Source organism: Crinia signifera, chromosome 1 (assembly GCF_055691185.1).
Source record: "Crinia signifera chromosome 1, ASM5569118v1, whole genome shotgun sequence".
Lineage (NCBI taxonomy): Eukaryota > Metazoa > Chordata > Amphibia > Anura > Myobatrachidae > Crinia > Crinia signifera.
The window spans coordinates 374,243,456-374,265,367 of record NC_139217.1 but is presented as its reverse complement, the minus strand read 5'-3'; the positions used below and the strand labels follow the sequence as shown (position 1 = coordinate 374,265,367).

The 21,912-nt window shown below is 45.1% G+C and overlaps 2 protein-coding genes across 8 annotated transcripts in view; one reads left to right on the top strand and one right to left on the bottom strand.

Moving 5' to 3' along the window:
• The window catches only part of KDM2B (lysine demethylase 2B), a 139,384-nt gene extending 126,377 nt beyond the window's left edge, over positions 1-13,007 (bottom strand). For 2 of the 7 annotated variants that reach the window (XM_083151348.1, XM_083151349.1), the window contains exons 1-2: positions 12,552-13,007; positions 11,572-11,716 (exon numbers count right to left, since the gene is read on the bottom strand). In XM_083151348.1, coding sequence (XP_083007474.1) covers positions 11,572-11,716; positions 12,552-12,593 — 187 coding nt within the window. In that variant the 5' untranslated portion in view covers positions 12,594-13,007. Of the gene's footprint in view, positions 1-11,571; positions 11,944-12,375; positions 12,425-12,551 lie in introns of those variants that run through there. The other 5 variants (XM_083151351.1, XM_083151353.1, XM_083151354.1 and 2 more) reach the window with 4 other exon arrangements.
• Positions 11,332-21,912, top strand: part of LOC146011342 (calcium release-activated calcium channel protein 1-like) — a 49,706-nt gene continuing 39,125 nt past the window's right edge. The window contains exon 1 of the mRNA XM_083151359.1: positions 11,332-11,436. The gene's annotated coding sequence lies outside the window, so the exon portion shown is untranslated. The remainder of the gene's footprint in view (positions 11,437-21,912) is intronic.

Below are 21,912 nucleotides of genomic sequence, written 5' to 3'. Positions count from 1 at the left end.
CAATTAAAGAGTCCTACACATTCCCATATCTGGCGCAGATGACGGACAATAACAAAAGAGGAAAACAGCTGTATAAAAGTAGAATGTAATGCTCTGTCAAAAGAAAACTATACTGTACACAAGCGTCACAGCACATCAAGTATTCCTCCTTATACCAACTTTCTTTGCACTTACTACCTGGCAGTTTATCTAATAAAAAAAAAAAAACACAACAACACACCTTTAGAGGGAAAAATTTTAAATGTTATCAACATAAGACCCATTCATGCATAAATTATGATAGTTTAGATTATTCAGAGCTCTAAAACTTCTAAAAATATATTAAACAAAAGATTTTTTATAAAAATAAGTTATACACCTATCCACTGGACATCATGCATCCATATTGCTGTATTATTACGTTACAGTAGTTAATAGTGTAAGTTAACGAAGGTTAAAATTTTATGAAATATTTTTTTTTTACACCTTTTCATTCAGAAATAATAATAATAATAATAATAATAATAATAATAATAATAATAAATTCTCAGTTTAGAACACAGACATTTTACTGCCCCCCCCCCCCCCCAAAAAAAAGGCAGCATTTCATACCCTGACATCCACTAGGACAGGGAGGGAGAATATAATCGTGTGCCCAAACCATGGTGAGCACAGCAAGCCATGAAAGGGGATGCGGTACACTGATAAGGTGTCCATGTCATGGGGGGCGAGCACAAAGAAGCCCCTTGCGACCTCGTCGCACTGCAGGCTCGCCACAGATTCTATTCTCCCTCTATGGGGCTGTGGACCCCCAGAAGGGAGAATAGACCCCATCAGTCGGGATCCCCCTGTCGGAGATTCCGATGTTGCAATAATAACTGTCAGGATCACGATTGTCGGGCAGTCATCCGGCACCCGGGAGCCAAACCCACTGCCACCTAATTGCAATTTCAAACTGACTCCCTGGCTGTGGGCGTGGCTCCCCTATTTGAATTTTTAACTGCGCTGCAGCCAAACCTCTGGAGCCGTCACTGCATATGATACATCGTATGCAAAAGGACTGCATATGGTGTATCGCTCAAGGGGAAATCGTATGAGCAACTTTAGTCTTTTACAAACTGGATTTGACACAGTGGGAAATTTGGAGAAACACCCTGGACACAAAGGGGGAAATTTACTAAGATGTGAAATACACTTCACAGGTCATGTTGCTATGTGCAACCAATCACATCCTGTCTACTATCTTCTAATGGGTGGTAAATAAATAAGAAGTAGCTTCTGATTGGTTGTCCATAGCAACATGACCTGTGAAGTGTATTTCACATGTTAGTAAATTTAACCCAAAGGCTCAAGACACTGCAATGTACTTAATTTTCGGTGTACACGCTAAATTGTGGAAACGGTTAGCATGTGTTGTATCCATAAGTTTTGCCCACTGATTCCTACACTGAAGCTTATTTCAGTGGGAGATATTGATATGGCCATGCACTTCAATGGAGGCGAGTCACACTTGGTTTTCCTCTCCAACACTGTTCCATAGAGAAAACATTGAATTTAAAGCATAATTTCCTGAGCACTAATCAACCTTTACTTATCATTGAATCTAGAATACAACAGCCATGCATTTACACATGTCAATAAAGTGAAATACCATCTCCTGATTTTGTGTCTGTGTGGGTACATCAACACACCCTGATCCATGATATCCTCTCCCACCATGTGCGTTATACTACTATTAAACTTTCTTGCTAGATGCTCTTGAGGAATGGTTAAGTGCTACTCATGGAGCAGATTTCCTTGGAGAAGTACCTAACTTGCAGCAGCCCCACACATTTTCCCTGCATCACGTCACTATATTCAGTATGATGTGTGATTTATTAAAAGACAGAGCACAGTTTGTCATTTCTCTTATGTGTTCAGATTCCCCATGTTTAGGCACTTTTTTTAGATATATAAAAGTGAAAGGAGAAAATCAAAAAGTGTAATAATAAGACTAAAGACAGAGTGGAAGTCTTCTTGAGGGGGACAATGTAATAGCAGATCATATTAATTATTATTTCTGCTCAGTATTCACTGCTAAAAGAGAGGGGGAAGGGGCCACAGTTAAGTTGCATACATAGGGCGAGATGTATTTAAATACATCGCCGCCCTCCCCCCCCCGCCGCGATGCTGCCGCATATGTACTAACATATGCGGCTGGCATCGCGGTGCGGTGACGGAGGCCCCCCGCGATACCTGTACACCGGTGTGCGGGGGGTCTCCGTCACCTCCCTGCTGCCACGCTCTCCTCTCACGCCGGGGACAGCTATGCATGCTGTCCCCGGCGCTTCCTCCTCCCCCTGCAGCCAGAAGGATGTCCAGCTGCTTCACTAGGGGGAGGCAGGGCTTACCTTCCGGGGTCCAGGAGGAACCTTCAGGAAGTTAAGCCAGAGGGGGGGGGGGGGGGGTCGGAGAGGCGGCGGGTTTGCGTCGGCGGCGAAAAGAAGCCCATAGGCTTCTATAGGGTATCGCCACCCAAAGGTGGCGATACCCTTCAGTGCGGTATCATTTTTGATACATTGGAAAATGCGGTAAAACCGGGGTTTTACCGCATTTTCCATTTGATACATCTCGCCCAAAGTCAGAAAACTGAGGGAGGAAACAAAGTACATTTACAGAGGAGAAAGTCCTCACAGAACTCTCAAAACTTAAAGTGGATAAATCAATGGGGCCAGATGGGATACTTCCAAGGATACTAAAAGAGCTTAAAGGGGAGCTGATATAACCAATAACAGAATTATTCAACCAGTCACTAGCTACTGGAGTAATCCCAGAGGACTGGAAAACCGTGAATGTAGTCCCACTGCACAAAAGTGGAAGAAAGGAAGAGGTAAACAACTATCGACCAGTGAGCCTTACATCAGTAGTAAGGAAATTGATGGAAAAATAAAGTTGTAGAATATCTCAAAACCAGCAATTTACAGGACCCGAAACAGCATGGGTTTACTGGGTGAAGATCGGGTCAAACAAATCTTATTGACTTGTTTGACTGGGTGACTAAAGTAATGGTTTAAGGTGGGGCTGTAGATGTAGCTTATCTAGACTTTAGTAAGGCTTTTGACACTGTCCCACATTGCAGACTGTTAAATAAACTTGAAAAATTGGGATTGGATTTTAAGATAGTTGAATGGATAAGAGCATGGTTGCAGGACAGAAAACAGAGTTGTAGTAAACGGAGTACAGTCAAAGGTGGGAAAGGTTACAAGTGGAGTACCCCAGGGATCTGTACTTGGACCAGTGCTTTTTAATATCTTTATATGGTGATATTGCAATTGGAATTAAGGGTAAAATGTGCCTTTTTGCAGATGACACAAAGGTATGCAACAGGGTAGACACACCAGGAGGGGTAAAACAAATGATTGGTAATCTAGGTAGATTAGAGGAATGGTCAAGAGCATGGCAACTACAGTTTAATGCCAAAAAATGCAAAATCATGCACTTGGTTCTCAAAATCCCAAAGACTATAGTATAAATGGCACTATAATGGAAACTACTGAGGAAGAGAGGGATCTAGGTGTCACTATTTCAGGGGACTTAAAAGCAGGTAAGCAATGTAACAAAGCAATGAAGAAGGCAAGTCAGATGCTTGGTTGCATAGGGAGAGGTATCAGCAGTAGAAAGAAGTAATAATGCCACTGTATAGATCATTGGTACAACCTCATCTAGAGTACTGTGTTCGTGTCTGGAGGTCATATCTCCAGAAGGATATAAATACATTAGAGACTGTATAAAGAAGGACAACTAAAATGGTGCATGGCCTACATCACAAAACGTACCAGGAAAGACTAAAAGATCTTAATATGTATACTTTAGAGCAGAGAAGGGATAGGGGGGACATGATAGAAACTTTCAAATATATCAAGGGCTTTAACAAGGTACAGGTGGGAGACATTCTTCACAGGAAGAGGAGCAGCAGAACAAGAGGACATGCCCTGAAACTAGAGGGAGGAAGATTCAGGGGAAATTTGAGGAAGAATTAATTCACAGAAAGAGTAGTAGATAAGAGGAATAGCCTCCCATCAGAGGTGGTAGAGGCAAATACAGTAGTATAATTTAAACATGCTTGGGATAGGCAAATTGATATCCTTCAAAAAAATAAGGATCAAATATGGTTTGAGGTAACATGTTTAAAAGAGGGGCAGACTAGATGGGCCAAGTAGTTCTGATCTGCCGTCAAATTCTATGTTTATATCATCTGAACTGCAGTGGGAAAAATGGAGGTTCCCTGCTCTGCCTGACACTTGCTCCGCCCCTTGATATCGCTGCAGTCTCCCAGCCTCATGCACAAAAGGGAACTGCTCTCCGCGTCCACACTTAGTATGAGACATTGAAAGAAAATATTGGTTAAATAGTGTATTTAACATGAGGTGCAAAACATTGTTTAGTTCCATCAATGTGAATGCATCACAATGCTGCTAGAAGCAGCAAGGCTGTAGTGGGATACATCTGTGCACGTCATATGAGGACATTGCCATCCGGAGAGACTCTCAGTTGCAATAAAGGAGCTTGACAGAACTGGATATGCAAAGGTGAGTATCAGTGATGTCTGGCAATGGCAGGAGGTCAGGGATGTAGTATGCAAGAACTGGCAGTACCAATGAGTCAGGGTTTGCGGATCACACACATGACAAAACAATGCAGGATATACAGATGGGGCATACACACAATGCAGGAGATTCTGATAGGAAGGGGGCCTACATTTTTTGACAATATTGCCTAGTGCAAGGGTAAGTAGTACAAGTTAAGTAATTATCTCTACTTGTGGATCTTTTATAATTTGCCAGTGAGTAAAGAGTGCACCTGCTAGGTGGTCTGGAAAACATGAACTGTTGGTAGCTCTCGAGGACTGGAGTTGGCTACCCCTGGCCTAGTGTGTACACACCATATCATTAACAATGCGGTCCCATGCATAATTAACGTCATGCATTTTTAGACGATAGAGGTACTCGCTAACTACGGTCATGCAGAAGCCGCAGCATGACAGACACACACACCCCTGCTTCTCTGACTCTACCTCCTCGTAACTACCTCTGTCATTTGGAGTTCCGCAAGGCTCAGTTTTAGGTTCTCTAATTTGCTCAATCTATACCTCATCTCTTGGAAAAATAATCAGCTCTTTCGGATTTTAGTATCACTTGTATGCGGATGATACTCAAATCTATCTATCAACCCCAGAGTTGTCACCAGTGGTTGTGGGCTGAGTCTCTGAATGTCTCTCTGCCATCTCATCTTGGATGTCTTCTCGCCATCTCAAACTCAATATTTCCAAAATGGAATTAATTATATTCCCCCCAGCCGAGACCAGTTACCATCCTGATATCTACATAACCGTTGACAACTCGACAATCTACCCTACCCCGACAGCTCGTTGCCTAGGGGTCATCCTCAACTCTGAACGGTCCTTTGCTCCCCACATTCAATCTGTCTCCAAATCATGTTACTTGCATCTAAAAAATAAAATAAAAATACAAAATACGACCCTATCCTACACAAGACACTACTAAACCCCTTACCCATGCATGCGTTCATTATATCCCACATTGACTATTGAAATAGACAGACTCCTGGCACGGAAATCAATTTTAAATGCTGCTGCTAGGCTGATCTTCTTAGCAAGATGCTCATCGTCTGCTGATCCGCTCTGTCAGTCCCTCCATAAAATACTTCTACTCGCATATAAACCTATTAACCATACTGCACCAGCATATATCTCCTTACTTATCGCAAAATATCTCCCTTCTCGACTACTCCGCTCTGCACAAGATCTCCGTCTCTCTTCTGCGCGGATCACTAGCTCCCATTCACTATTACAGGACTTTCATCTGGCTGCTCCCACCCTATGGAATGCCCTTACACACACACACACACACACACACACACACACAAAATAAGACTCTCCACTAGCCTCCAAACTTTCAAGCATTCCCTGAAATGCGTTAAAAACAATACTACCGAATTCAATATAAAATACTTTTATTATTATATATTTATAAGGCGCCACTAATTGTTTGCAGTGCCGTACATAGGGCACACATTAGAACAATACAGAATACACAGAACTAAACAGATCAGTAACTGAAGAACAAAAACTGAGCACAGGTAACAAATTAGCAGTACAACTCTCAGTACACAATACAGCTGAGATGTAGGGAAGCAGAGGAGCAAGTGGTCCGTGGCAGAAATTAATGAACACAAATGAGAAGAGATGCAGGTAGCTGAGTAAGAGAGCTGTAAAGGCCCATACACACTAGGCCAGTGGTTCCCAAACTTTTTTCAGTCACGGCACACTAGAGTATCAGTATTTTTTTCGCAGCAGCCCTAGGGCAAAAGTTTCTTACTGAGAAATTCAGCAGTAAAATATTCAATTGAGTAAATTGTGTTTATGGGTCATCCTTATGTTCAATAATGTGGTGAGAAATTAGATTCACTTTTGTTTGTCCACATATTTTATAATTGGTAACTACCAGCACTGATTTTGCCTGTTACATAAAGCGGTAGGTAGGGAGGGTGACCTCAGTACTAGGTTATGGAGGTTACAAACACATAATACCATTGACCAAACTACACCAATTTATATAAATATATTTCCCAGCTTGACCTCTTTAAGGACTGCTGCGCATCAATGTATATTAATAGGCAGCAACGTAAAATTTCTTGCATAGACCAGCAATGTATATGTTACTGCCGCCACTGGCCACCAATGTATATTTTGTTATGCTGGCGCAGGTGAATGGATTTCTCCCTACGTGCACGGTTGACATTAAACCATAGCCGTACACATGGGCGGGATTTTGCCTGGTCGAGTGGTGTTTACCCGATTGCTGGGCTCCAAATATACGCAGTCCAGCAATCAGTTCTTACACAGACCCCAAGAACAGAAATGCACGGAATAAAATGGCCCACGCTACCACCCTTGGAATTCAAACCCCTCCCATTACGTAAATAGCCTTTTATATGAAAGATTTTCAGCAAAGTCTTTCTTCTGCTGAAAATCTCTTGCTGTTTGGAAAAATAGCTTAGTGTGTACGCACTACTTTGGTGAAAATCTAGCAGAGATTTTGGCAAAGACTTTTGGAATTAAAATCTCCTAGTGTGTGGGCCTTAATTATTTATTTATTAATTAACAGTTTGTTATATAGCACACACATATTCCACAGCGCTTTACAGAGAATATTTGAACATTCACATCAGTCCCTGCCCCAATGAAGCTTACAATCTATATTTCCTACCACATGTACATGCACACACAGACATTCTAGGGTTAATTTTGATAGAAGCCAATTAGCCTACCTGTATATTTTTGGATTGTGGGAGGAAACTGGAGTACCCGTAAACCCACGCAAGCACGGGGAGAATATACAAACTCCGCACAGTTAGAGCCATGGTGGGGATCAAACTCATGACCTCAGCGCTGTCAGGCAGTAATGCTAACCATTACACCATCCGTGCTGCCCTAATTCAGGCATGTCCAAACTGTGGCCCTCCAGCTGTTGTGAAACTACACATCCCAGCATGCCTTGCCATAGTTTTGGCATTTACTAACAGCAAAACTGTGGCAAGGCATGATGGGACTTGTAGTTGCACAACAGCTGGAGGGCCATTGTTTGGACATGCCTGCCTTAATTGAAATGCAAGGTCTGTGAGAGCAGGAGGGAAGAGGGCCCTGCTCCAAGGAGCTTACAGTCTAGAGCAGGAATGTCCAAACTATGACCCTTCAGCTGTTGTGAAACTACAAGTCCCATCATGCCTTGCAACAATTTTGCTTTTAGGGAATGCTAAAACGGTGGCAAGGCATGCTGGAATGTGTAGTTTCACAGCTGGAGGGCCACAGTTCAGACATGCCTGATCTAGAGGGAGGGGGGGAGCAGACCGGTTGATACAAGGTGCTGACAGCACCAGAAGTGAGCATTGCAGGGATGGCCAGGACAAAGCGGTAGGTAAGGAGAACTACACCAGCCAAAAGGTGCATACACACGTACAGATTTTTCTGTCTGACCTATCTGGTGGGAACAAAAACCTGGAAATGTATGGGAGCAAATGACAATCAAAAATTTCCAACCAAATGCAGAAAAACAGAAAAAATATATATGCTTTGATAATTTTTTTTCTATCAGAATGATTGAAACAATTTGTCTGACTGATCACGGTCTGTTTTCAAGTGTTTGGGAACAATTTTTTGATTGTCATTTGGTCCTATACATTTCCAGGTTTGTGTACGCACCTAAACTCTGACATTTTTTTTAAAGAGGCAATCATTTACAAGCAAAAGCATGGCAGCATCCTGCATGACCGCCCATTTCAGACGTTTTTACATCTGGACCCAGCTTTGAAAATGAGGTGGCAATATTATTGTGCCTGCTATTACATCAGGCCCCTGCTCTGAAAACCTATGGTGTGTACACACGGTGAGATCAAGGCTAAGTGTCAATTTTAAATATCTAATTTTGGCTAACTGCACTTAAGATTTACACTAGTTTGCTAACTGGCCCTAGGTCAAACACATTCTAAAGTCCAGATAGACTTGCCTGCATAGTCTATTTAGCCGTGCGATAAAGATATCGCGGAGCCGCGCATCAGGATCGCACACGGCAGATTACTGCGATTTTGACTAATGTGCTATGTAAGTTTAACTTTATAGTCAAAACCGCACCATGTGTACACAGCTAGAGATCTTCAGGCAAGCTGATCAAACTTCAGAATCACACATAACACTTCCATATGCTAAGAAAAAGGGGGATTGTGGGGCACTAGGTGTCCCAGGGAGGAGCTGTGTTGCTGAAGCGGCAGTGAGAAAATGTCTGGGTGTCAAGCCCAGACAACAATACAATGAAAAAAAAGGGGGGGTTCAAACTGCGCTAAACTGCCGAGCATGCAACAGGTGTATAAGAGTAACAAATTTATTGAGTAAAAAATACTTGGTATTTAAAAAGCAATATTTGATTGTTTGGAGGTAAAAGGGTACTGCTATTCTTGTGCAGAAACCATGATTAAAAGATTTATATAGTCACCCACTGTTCGGTGTAGTTGTCCTGACCAGTGTCCGTTCCTATTGTGCTTCCTTTTTGTATCTCAGTATTGAGGCAAAGATGTTTTCTCCAAGCCTGGGACTCTGTTTGTGGGGAGGCTGCGCTCTCCTGCTGTATTTGTGCTGGCTGTAGATATCACCTTGAAAAAGCTTCACAGCGAAACGCGTTGGTAACCTACAGCATACCTACTCACCCACTGCCACCCTGTCCACCAAGGATAACCTGTGACCGGAACAGCTCCCACACCACTCCACCAGCCATTTCCATTGGGAATATCTACAGCCAGCACAAATACGGCAGGAGAGCGCAGCCTCCCCACAAACAGAGTCCCAGGCTTGGAGAAAACATCTTTGCCTCAATACTAAGATACAAAAAGGAAGCACAATAGGAACGGACACTGTGCAGGACAACTACACCGAACAGTGGGTGACTATATAAATCTTTTAATCATGGTTTCTGCACAAGAATAGCAGTACCCTTTTACCTCCAAACAATCAAATATTGCTTTTTAAATACCAAGTATTTTTTACTCAATAAATTTGTTACTTTTATACACCTGTTGCATGCTCGTCAGTTTAGCGCAGTTTGAACCCCCCCCCCTTTTTTTTTCTTTGACTTCCATATGCTAATCTACTCTTTTACATACCCTCTACACAGGGGCCGACAACATTCAGGCTGGAGGACATGCACAAAGCACTGGCCCAAGAGTGGCAGCCCATAAAGGTGATACTCTCTGTTCTGGTAATACGTAAATCAGATACGTAAACAGAATAAGGGGGGGGGGGGGGGGGAGCCATGCGAGGGAACACGGTGCACCGATACGATGTCCATGTTGACTGTGGACAAAAGTGAAAACCCCATGTCGACCTAATGCGTGTGTCAAACTTCCAGATATGTCGACCTTAAGCAAGTCAACATTTCAGGTGTCGGCTCAATAATCCATACCTACTACCATGCACTGTCTTTGGTAATACCACGGCCCAAGCTGCAGCAATATGTACCGATCAGGTGCCGAACAAAAAGTGCTAAAAAGGGGACCGGCCCAGGTGTCATCTGTCACCTCATTGGCCATCAGTAGTTCCCTTTCTTGTTTTGTTCACAATTGTATACTGCAACAGAATATGCTGGTGTCATATAAGTAACTTGATATATATGTAAGGTGGGGCCATTGAGTGGTAATAATAAATACTGTAGGCTCCTACACGAGGTATAGCTCACTCATTAACGCTGGCACTGAGGGATGATTAGGTACTTGTGTCCTAGCCCGGCGCCCATCTCGTTGATTGTATGCCTTAACTTTAAGACACTTAAGGCATACAATCAACGTGATGGACCCGATTTTGTGTCAATCCCCAGCTAATTTGCCGGTGAAAGACAAAATCGGGTTGATCGCGTCCATCGCAGCCCCTAATAAGGGGCCGCGATTTTCCCATAGGGAACAATGTTATATTTTCAACCCGATTTTACAAAGGTGACAATGTGAAATGGGCCAATATGGCCCATTTCACATTGAATATGGTTAAAAAGTATGTGTAATGCCCCCCCCATTGTTAACGCCACCCCACTATTGACGCCAACCCAAGCGTGGCGAGCGGCGATACGTGTCCTCCGACCTTTTCATACCCCTACTATCCGCATCGGCGTGGAGTTGGTTTTATATAGTGTGGCGAGCGCAGCGAGCCACTAAGCCCGAAGCGTGGCGAGCCCCGCGAGGGGACGCGGATACCTGTGAAGGTATCTGCGCCCACTCGCCACTATATATAATCAACTCCACGCCGACGTGGATAGTAGGGGTATGAAAAGGTCAGAGGACGCTTACCGGCACGCTTCGGGTTGGCGTCAATAGTGGGGTGGCGTTAACAATGGGGCGGGGGGCATTTGAAACATGAGGGGGGGTTGGGGCTTTTTACATTGAAATCAATGTAAAATCGGGTCTCAGGGAACATTTTACATTGATTCCAATGTAAAAATCGGGTAGATCGCATCGCATGCGATTTGGTTGGCATGCGATCGACCAGGTTTTTCTGACCCGATGGATACAATCAAACTCGGTGGCGCCGTGCTAGGAAACAAGTACCGATGATTATTCTGTATGCAACATGCACTGCACTGGGCATCATATATGGGTTTTCTGTTTGGCACAATACCTCTACCTCACCCTCCAGCTACTGAACCTGCTACCCTAGTAACCCTACAGAACCAACACTACACCCACAATGATTGTCCCCGTCTCACTCCCCCCATTCCGTTCCACAGGCGCACACACAGCACCACAGCCCGGGCGCCGGCCCCCTCCTACCCCCCAATACTCGGTGCCGGGGGTCCAGCACGGAGCCGGAGCTGCTCGGGTACGTCACTGCCACCAGGGCCCCCGGCGGGAAATTCAATCTCGGTAGGTACACATAGCAGCACGCGCCGCACCCGCGTTCACCCCGACACCGGTCACAACCTCTCACCCGGGCGGACACCCGCCAGCAGCACTCACACCCGCGGTACTGCCCGCCACTGCAGCAGCAAGCGCAGCTACCTTTGCCCTCCATGCACTGCACGTAGTCTCCTCGGTAGCTGTTGCTGCTGACCTTCTGCTCCAGGCTGAAGCTGCGGACGCTGACCATCTCCTCCATGTCCGACACGTCTTCGTGTTCTGCGTAACGAGTCCGGTCGATAGCGCGCTACGGGAGAGCAGCAGACAGGGTGAGCGTGGGCCCGCTGGTCACCTACCTCCTCCCCTACAGCACCCATACAGGACACACACACTGCTGCCCAACGAGCCAGGCATCACGGACACCTCCCAGTGGCATAGCGCTGGCTCTGTTTTGTCCTAGAAGTAACTGGGGGCTAGTTGCCACAGATGGCAGTACGGGGTCATGCCCAACATGTAGCCATGTGCAGACTCCAGTCCCCCCCATGTAGTAGCCATGTGCAGACCCCCTCCTCCCCATTTAGTAGCCATGTGCAGACTTGTATGTAAACACTGGAGAGGGGGCGGAATGTGTGCAGCTGCTGTTGTAATAATACACGGACGGAGCTCGGTCCCTGTACCTAGGGGCTGTTACCGATGCTGCCCCCTGTGGGGGGCTGGAATACACCTATGGGGTGTGCTGGGGCAGCTCTGGGCCTGCTGCTGTGAATGTGTCAGGCAGCCAGGGCCATGATGCTGATGATGAGCAGCAGCTGGTTCTCTCCTCCCACAGAGGAAGTTGTGGCTCAGGCTGCAGCCAGCAGGGACACAGGGAGCTGCACGTTCACACCAGCAAAACAATAACAAAGCCGCCACACCACGAGCCGGCCGAGCCCACTCCTCCGGGGAGCCCCCCACCTGCCCCCTTACCTCCAGCATGGGCCATCTGCACAAAGGCAGCAGTGTGGGGGCACAGCCTCCCTGTGTGTGTGTCCGACCCCAGCAATAGCTGTGACACCACTCCTGTACTCTTCCCCCGTCCCTGCTCAGCCCACCCCCAGGCACACTCCTCTCATCCACTCCATCAGCCGCTCACAGCTACACACCAGTCTCCGTCTTCTTCTTCCAGACGCTTTCCTTGCCTCCATGATGAGGTGAAGGAGGTAGATGTGGGCTACAGAGTGGCTGTAGCGGCAGGAGGGCGCCTCAGTGACACACACCCGCCCGCCTGCTGCTGCTGGGCATTGTGCTGTGATGGGAGAGGCAGCAACACCAGAACAAAGTTAGCGCCGGAGTGACAAGCTCCGGGTCCGTGTTACAAAGTGCAGCCTGGGAGCAGTGCTGGTGCTAGTAATGGGGCCGCTGACGTCATGTTCTATGGAAGGTAACAAGCTTTCCAGGCGCATCAAGGGCCACATGACTTAGAAGTTTGCTGCGAACACGCGTGGGCTGCTGGCAACAGTGAATCAGACATTTCCTGACACTCGGGAACCTCTCATATTGATGTTATGGTCGGTCACGGGGGCTGGCATGTACGCAGGCGCCGGGCGGGCGCTTTATTTGTTGTGACTGCTGCTGGGAGGCTGCTGCACTTTTAAGCAGCACACTAGTGTTTTAGGCTTGGTGTGGGCGAGGCCACTCCGTTTCCCATGTGTGTGTACACACCCCCCGCATGCAGGTTGTGCTCTAGTTCTCCCTTTCTCTTCTCTTCCTCCTGAGATCATCAGCATTGTGCTGGATGACATCCCTGTGTTCCTGCAGGGTTGCCTTTTGTACTTATTACTAAAAGGGTTTTATATTAACCATTGGTAGATGAAAGGTTTTTCTCATCAGTTGTTAATCATTCCTTTATTTTCAAATACTGAAATACATTTCTAACATCCCATTTCCAGGATTAGGTTGAAACTGTAATAACACTCTGGACCCGAGTTTTGCAGCAATATTGGCCGCTGTGACAATAGAGTGTCCCTTACAGGGGCTTTATGCAACAGTCACTGGGGACAGAGGGAGGTAGGGAATACAGCCTTTCTGTATGATCCAGAGATGGGGGGGGGGGGGGGAGGGAATGGAAATGTCCGTACAATACAGTAAGGGCAATTTCACTCACTCCGGTTTTGACCTGACGACAAAAAGACGGACAAACTATGGGGTGTATACAATGCTGCTGGCGAGCTGTGACAGCGAGCAGTGCTGCCTGCTCGCTGTCACAGCCCACAGGGTCAGTATTCAACTGAACCCCTGCATATGCTGTTTCCCCCTTGCTCCCGTTTTTTAGCGAGGGGGAAACGGCATATGCGGCCACTGAAACCGTGAGACTCGCGGCTAAATGCAGCGGGCTCCCTGGATTAGCCGCTAGCCTCGCTGTTTGTGGGAATCGATTTCCCTGCCATGTTGAATAGGGTGAGCAGCCGGCGCAGGGGTTAAACAGCGAAGATCGCTTGTTTTCTGCGATACCCGCCGTTTACCCCCTCGCCGGCCGCATTGAATACACCCCTATGCCTTTCACATGCACCAGTTTTTAGCCAATTTCAATGGTGTGTTATAAAAACAATATAAAAAAAGTATAAAATTAAATAAAAAATACAATATAGAAATATTTTATATATCTACATCTGTTTCTGCCACGTTAATTCTGAGGACAGGGTTTATGTCAATTTGAGGGCGGGGTGATCTGTACCTGCGCACCAAAAAACAAGGTGTGTTAAAGGCCCCCTATCTCCCTTTGCACACACTAGCATGTTAGACCGGGGCGGCCACGGCCCGGCAGCTTTCCTTTCTAGTGGATAGATCTGGCTGCTACCCGGCGGCCGGGCTGTGGCAGGTCCATGTGAAAGGATCTATAGGGCTATTTCACATGCTCCGGCTCCTGCCGGCAGCCGTCCCTTCCAGTGGTGGGATCCGGCTGCAACCGGGCGGTCAGGCCATGGCCGTCCCGTGTGAATGGACACAATTGTGTCCATTATTAACTACTGTATGCGGCACGGCTTTTGGCGTGCAGGGTTTCTCCGCCCGGCAGGAGCCGGAGTGTGTGAAATAGCCCATAAGCTGTCAATGCTGATTTACATGTACCGCGCGGATATTGCCTGTCCGGCATTTTGCCGAATGAGGGAAACCGCAGCATGTGAAATAGTCATGAGTCTCTCTCATGGTTGTCGAATTTTAATTCTCTCGTAGAGGAGACTAAATGCTGCAGGCGAGGGGTGGGGACAAGGCTGAAGTCACCAACCCCTGCCCCCATTCCATACAAACTCCACAATTCGCGGGTCTGTGTTTCCAGGGTAAGAGGTCATTGCTCTCAATGCTTAAAAGCAGCTGGGTGATAGGCTAGTAATGTAACATTATGTTAGGGTTATGTTGAAGCAGTAAAGTGATCATATATGTATAAATATGAACAATTCTGACAGTCTCTGACCCAGCAACATCAAACATTGCCGCAAACAGAATGACATTGGTACAAATTGCAGCGATAAGGAATCTATAATATCACGGGCACCCAATAATACTATTACAATAATAAATATGCCCCTTAACCCCTTACCGACGCAGCATGTTTTTGCCTTCCTGACAGAGGCCTTTTTTTCAAATCTGACAGGTATCACTTAACCCCTTCCCGACATTTGACGTACATTTACGTCATGGCCGGGATGTACTTCCCGACACATGGCATAAATGTACGTCATGACTTTAAACTGTCACTGCGTCTAGAGACGCAGTGACAGAGGGACGATATCTGCTGTCCCTGACAGCAGACATGTCCCTGCATGCCCAGGGGGGGCTGCGATGCCGCCCCCCCCCCGTCGGCGATCGCTGTGATTGGCTGTTCAGTGTGAACAGTCATTCACAGCGTTTTCCTGTGTTACCAGCGAATCAGACGCTCGGTAACACAGGTGTCAATCACCGCCGGGCGTCAGGGGGCATGAGGGGGTCATCGGTGACGATGACACCTCACCCCACCCTCACCCCACCTGCCCCCAAGGCTGTGATTGGTCCGTCGGACCGACAGCCAATCACAGCCAAGGCGCGACATTTAAACTAACGGTGACTGCGCTGCAGACGCCATTCCGGTCTGGAATAGCGTGCAGAGCGGTCACCGTGCCTATCTGCCGTGATACTGACCTGATCCTTGCTAATACTTACCTGATCCTTGCAAATACCTTACCTGATCACCTGATCACTGCTTGTAGCGTGCTGGACGCTTCCTGGATCTGACTTCTTGGGACTTCCTGCTGCTGCTGCAGTGTGATAGAGAGAGAGATAGAGAGAGATAGAGAGAGATAGAGAGATAGTGACAGAGAGAGCTATATTTTGTGTCTGCTACCCCCCCTTTTTGGGGGTGCAGGGGTTTTTTTTATATATAAATAACTGTCAGTGCTGCTGCTGCAGTGTCATAGAGTGATAGATAGTGATAGATAGTGAGAGATAGAGAGATTTGTGTCTGCTACCCCCCCTTTTTGGGGGTGCAGGTTTTTTTTTTTATATATATAACTGTCAGTGCTGCTGCTGCAGTGTCATAGAGTGATAGATAGTGATAGATAGTGAGAGATAGAGAGATAGAGAGAGATAGTGACAGAGAGTGATAGAGAGTGTATATTTTGTGTCTGCTACCCCCCCTTTTTGGGGGTGCAGGTTTTTTTTTATACATATAACTGTCAGTGCTGCTGCTGCAGTGTCCTAGAGTGATAGATAGTGATAGATAGTGATAGATAGTGATAGATAGTGAGAGATAGAGAGAGATAGTGACAGAGAGTGATAGAGAGTGTATATTTTGTGTCTGCTACCCCCCCTTTTGTGCTGATCAGTATATCTGTGCTGATCAGCAACTTTTTGGGGGCGCAGGGTTTTTTTTTTTTTATATATACCTGTCAGTTGCTGCCAGTTGCACTGTCAGTTGCACCAAAGGTTGTGCACCTGCTGCCCCTCACTGGTAATCAGTGTCGCATCAGTGTCGCATCACTGATCACCTTTTTTTTTTTTTGAGAGTGCTGTGGGGTCTTTTTTTAATTTTTTTTTTACACACACTGTGATTTTGTGGGTGTCCTGTGGCCACTGTGCGCTGATCAGTGACGTACATCACTGATCAGCTTTTTCGGCACAGGGTTGATCTATTTTTTTTTTTTTTTTTATCAAATTTCTGTTGCCTTTGAGCGCTGTTCAGTGACGGACGTTACATCTGTGCTCAATTTTTGGCGCAGGACCTTTTTTTTAACCCCTTCAATTTTTTTTTTTTTTTATTGGGATCAAATTCCTGTATAAAGTATTTTTTTTTTTTTCTGCACTACACACTACATACCCCCCGGGTTGAAATAAAGTTTGTACCCCCCCCTACACTATACACGTGTTGAAACATTTCACTACCAGTAACACAAAAATAAAAATGGCATCCCAAATGTCATCCCAAATGTCATCCCAGTCATCCAGAAGAATGTATTCAGCGGAGGAGGCATATGCCATGCTTGCCTCTGACTCTGACACAGCCAGTGATGCAAGCGGGGAATTTGAAGGATTTGTCTTAAGCTCCTCTTCCTCCTCTGGTGATGAGGGACCCCCTCAAAGACGCCCCCGTAGAGCAGCTGAGACCCCCCCCCCAATAATTGATCTCGTATGGACCCCACCACCAGACAATTTTGAGCCCCAGGTTCCTGAGTTTTTGGCCATGCCAGGAATCCAATTTGATTCCACAGGTCTCAGAGAAATTGACTTTTTCAAATTATTTTTCTCTGATGATTTTATAAATTTAATGGTGGACCAAACTAATTTATATGCCCAGCAGTTTATTGCTCAAAACCCCACGTCATCATTTGCTAGGTGGACCCCTGTAGATGCAGTAGAGATGATGACGTTTTGGGGTCTGGTGTTTCATATGGGCATAGTAAAAAAGCCAGAAATTAGGCAATATTGGAGTACAGATGTTCTGTACAGCACCCCATTTTACCGTATGGCCATGCCCCGGGCTCGATTTGAGACGATCCTTAAATTTTTGCATTACAACGATAATGCACAGTGCCCTCCCAGAGATGATCCCACCTTTGACCGGCTATTCAAAGTCAGGCCGGTCATTGATCATTTCAGTGCCAAATTTGCAGAGATGTACATCCCTGAAAAATTTATTTGTATTGACGAGTCCCTTATACATTTTAAAGGAAGGGTTAAATTCCGCCAGTACCTTCCCAGTAAGAGGGCAAGGTATGGCATAAAAATGTATAAGCTGTGTGAAAGCACCTCAGGGTACACCCACATGTTTAGGGTATATGAAGGGAAGGATTCAAGAATTGAACCGCCAGAATGCCCCCCCTCCTTAGTAGGTGTTAGTGGAAAAATTGTCTGGGATTTAGTGCACCCCTTCCTGGATAAAGGTTATCACCTCTATGTTGATAACTTTTACACTAGCATCCCTCTGTTTAAGGCCCTTGGTTCAAGAGGTACAGCAGCTTGCGGTACTGTGCGCAAGAACCAAAGAGGCCTCCCAAAAACGCACATTGCCCAAGTAATGAGAAGGGGTGAAAGCAGGGGAATATGCACCGAAAATATGTTGTTGGTCAAATATAAGGACAAGAGGGATGTCCTTATACTGACAACAATTCACGGAGACAGTACCACCTCCGTCCCTGTACGAGGTACCAGTACCCACACCTCCAAACCTAATTGTATCCTGGATTACAATAAGTACATGGGCGGAGTGGATCTTTCAGATCAGGTACTGAAGCCGTACAGTGCCCTGCGGAAAACAAAAATCTGGTACAAGAAGCTGGCCGTGTATATCATCCAGATGGCACTGTATAACGCTTACGTGCTATTCCGTTCTACCGGCCAGAGGGGGACATTTATGCACTTTCAAGAGGAAGTCATAAAGGGCCTAATATTTGGGAACCAGCAGGCAGAGGGCCCCAGTACTTCTAGTACTGGCCCCCGTATTGTACCAGGGCAGCATTTTCCTGATGAAATCCCCTCCACTGGAAAAAAGGGCAGGACACAAAAAAGGTGCAAAGTTTGCTATAAAAAGGGAATAAGAAAGCAAACTATTTTCCAGTGTGACACTTGCCCCGACAAACCCGGCCTATGTATAAAGGAGTGTTTTAAAATATACCACACATCTATGGATTATTAGGTTCATAATTTCACCGTGCTTCGGGGGTCTTGCTAATGCCACATAGCACCCACCATTCATTCCACCAGAATCTGAGCCGCAAAATCCAAAAATCACTCCTTCCCTTCTGAGTCCTGCCATGCACCCAACTGGTATTTTTCGGTCACATGTGAGGCATTGCCGTACTCGGGAGAAATTGGGGCACAGATTTTGGGGTGCTTTTTCTCCTTCATACCTTCTGAAAATGAAAAATTTTGAGCCAGAACTGCATTTTTGTGTAAAAAAATGTAATTTTTCATTTTCACTGCCCAGTTGTATCAAAATTGGTGAAACCCCTGGGGGTTTGAAATGTACACTATACCCCTAGATGAATTCCCTGAGGGGTGTAGTTTGCAAAATGGGGTCACTTGTGGGGGGGTTCCACTGTATTGGTGCTTTGGGGGTCTTGCTAATGCGACATAGCACCCACCAACATTCCACCAGAATTTGTGCTGCAAAATCCAAATATCACTCCTTCCCTTCTGAGTCCTGCCACTTTTTGGTCACACATGAGGCATTGCCGTACTCGGGAGAAATTGGGGCACAGATTTTGGGGTGCTTTTTCTCCTTCATACCTTCTGAAAATGAAAAATTTTGAGCCAGAACTGCATTTTTGTGTAAAAAAATTTAATTTTTCATTTTCACTGCCCAGTTGTATCAAAATTGGTGAAACCCCTGGGGGTTTGAAATGTACACTATACCCCTAGATGAATTCCCTGAGGGGTGTAGTTTGCAAAATGGGGTCACTTGTGGGGGGGTTCCACTGTATTGGTGCTTTGGGGGTCTTGCTAATGCGACATAGCACCCACCAACATTCCACCAGAATTTGTGCTGCAAAATCCAAATATCACTCCTTCCCTTCTGAGTCCTGCCACTTTTTGGTCACACATGAGGCATTGCCGTACTCGGGAGAAATTGGGGCACAGATTTTGGGGTGCTTTTTCTCCTTCATACCTTCTGAAAATGAAAAATTTTGAGCCAGAACTGCATTTTTGTGTAAAAAAATGTAATTTTTCATTTTCACTGCCCAGTTGTATCAAAATTGGTGAAACCCCTGGGGGTTTGAAATGTACACTATACCCCTAGATGAATTCCCTGAGGGGTGTAGTTTGCAAAATGGGGTCACTTGTGGGGGGGTTCCACTGTATTGGTGCCTGGGGGGTCTTGCTAATGCAACATAGCACCCACCAACATTCCACCAGAATCTGAGCTGCAAAATCCAAATATCACTCCTTCCCTTCTGAGTCCTGCCACTTTTTGGTCACACATGAGGCATTGCCGTACTCGGGAGAAATTGGGGCACAGATTTTGGGGTGCTTTTTCTCCTTCATACCTTCTGAAAATGAAAAATTTTGAGCCAGAACTGCATTTTTGTGTAAAAAAATGTAATTTTTCATTTTCACTGCCCAGTTGTATCAAAATTGGTGAAACCCCTGGGGGTTTGAAATGTACACTATACCCCTAGATGAATTCCCTGAGGGGTGTAGTTTGCAAAATGGGGTCACTTGTGGGGGGGTTCCACTGTATTGGTGCCTGGGGGGTCTTGCTAATGCAACATAGCACCCACCAACATTCCACCAGAATCTGAGCTGCAAAATCCAAAAATCACTCCTTCCTTTCTGAGTCCTGCCATGCACCCAAATGGTATTTTTTGGTCACATGTGAGGCATTGCCGTACTCGGGAGAAATTGGGGCACAGATTTTGGGGTGCTTTTTCTCCTTCATACCTTATGAAAATGAAAAATTTTGAGCCAGAACTGCATTTTTGTGTAAAAAAATGTAATTTTTCATTTTCACTGCCCAGTTGTATCAAAATTGGTGAAACCCCTGGGGGTTTGAAATGTACACTATACCCCTAGATGAATTCCCTGAGGGGTGTAGTTTGCAAAATGGGGTCACTTGTGGGGGGGTTCCACTGTATTGGTGCTTGGGGGGTCTTGCTAATGCAACATAGCACCCACCAACATTCCACCAGAATCTGAGCTGCAAAATCCAAAAATCACTCCTTCCTTTCTGAGTCCTGCCATGCACCCAAATGGTATTTTTTGGTCACATGTGAGGCATTGCCGTACTCGGGAGAAATTGGGGCACAGATTTTTGGGTGCTTTGTCTCCTTCATTCCTTGTGAAAATGAAAAATTTTGAGCCAGAACTGCATTTTTGTGTAAAAAATTTAATTTTTCATTTTCACTGCCCAGTTGTACCACAATTGGTGAAACCCCTGGGGGTTTGAAATGTACACTATACCCCTAGATGAATTCCCTGAGGGGTGTAGTTTGCAAAATGGGGTCACTTGTGGGGGGGTTCCTAAATTTTAGCATCTTATGGTGCCTAGAAACCTACATGGTGCCTAAAAAATAATCTCATAAAAAGGAGGCTCCAAAATCAAGTAGGTGCTCCTTCTATTATGAAGCCTGTGGTTTGGTCAACGTGCACACTAGGGCCACATATAGGATATTTATGAAAACAAAAGAATTGGGGGAATCAATTTTTAGTCACATTTCTCTAGTAAAATGTACTGTGTTCCTTAGAAAAATGTATTAAAATTGCAAATCTGCAAAAAAAATGAAATTTTGACATTTCACCTACACTTTGTTTTAATTCCTGTGAAACACCTAAAGGGTTAACAAACTTCCAAAATGCTGTTTTGAATACTGTGAGGGGTGCAGTTTTTGAAATGGTATCATTTATGGGGGTGTCTCACATACAAGTCCCTCAAAGTCACATCAGAACTGAACTGGTCCCTAAAAAAATCAGTGTTTGAAATTTTCTTGAAAATTTGAGAATTTGCTATTCATATTGTAAGCCTCCTAGTGTCCAAAAAAATTAAAAGGAAGTTGAAATAATGATGGAAACATAAAGTAGACATATGGTCTATGTTAGTTATTAACTATTTTGAGTGGTATGATTATTTGTCTCACAAGCAGAAAATTTAACATTTTGCAAATTGCTAAATTTTCCATTTTTTTACGACATTTTGGTATTTTTCACAAAAAAACACAGACTGTATCGACCCAAATTTACCACTAATTTGAAGTACAATGTGTCACGAAAAAACAATCTCAAAATCACTGGGATAAGTAAAAGCAAAAAAAAGTTATCCCCACTTAAGTGATACATGTCAGATTTGAAAAAAAGGGCTCTGTCAGGAACGCAAAAACTGGCTCTGTCAGGAAGGGGTTAAGTGGGGATAACTTTTTTTTTGCTTTTACTTATCCCAGTGATTTTGAGATTGTTTTCCCGTGACACATTGTACTTTAAGTTAGTGATAAATTTTGGTCAATACAGTTTTTTTTTTTGTGTGAAAAATACCAAAATGTCGTAAAAAAAATGAACATTTTGCAA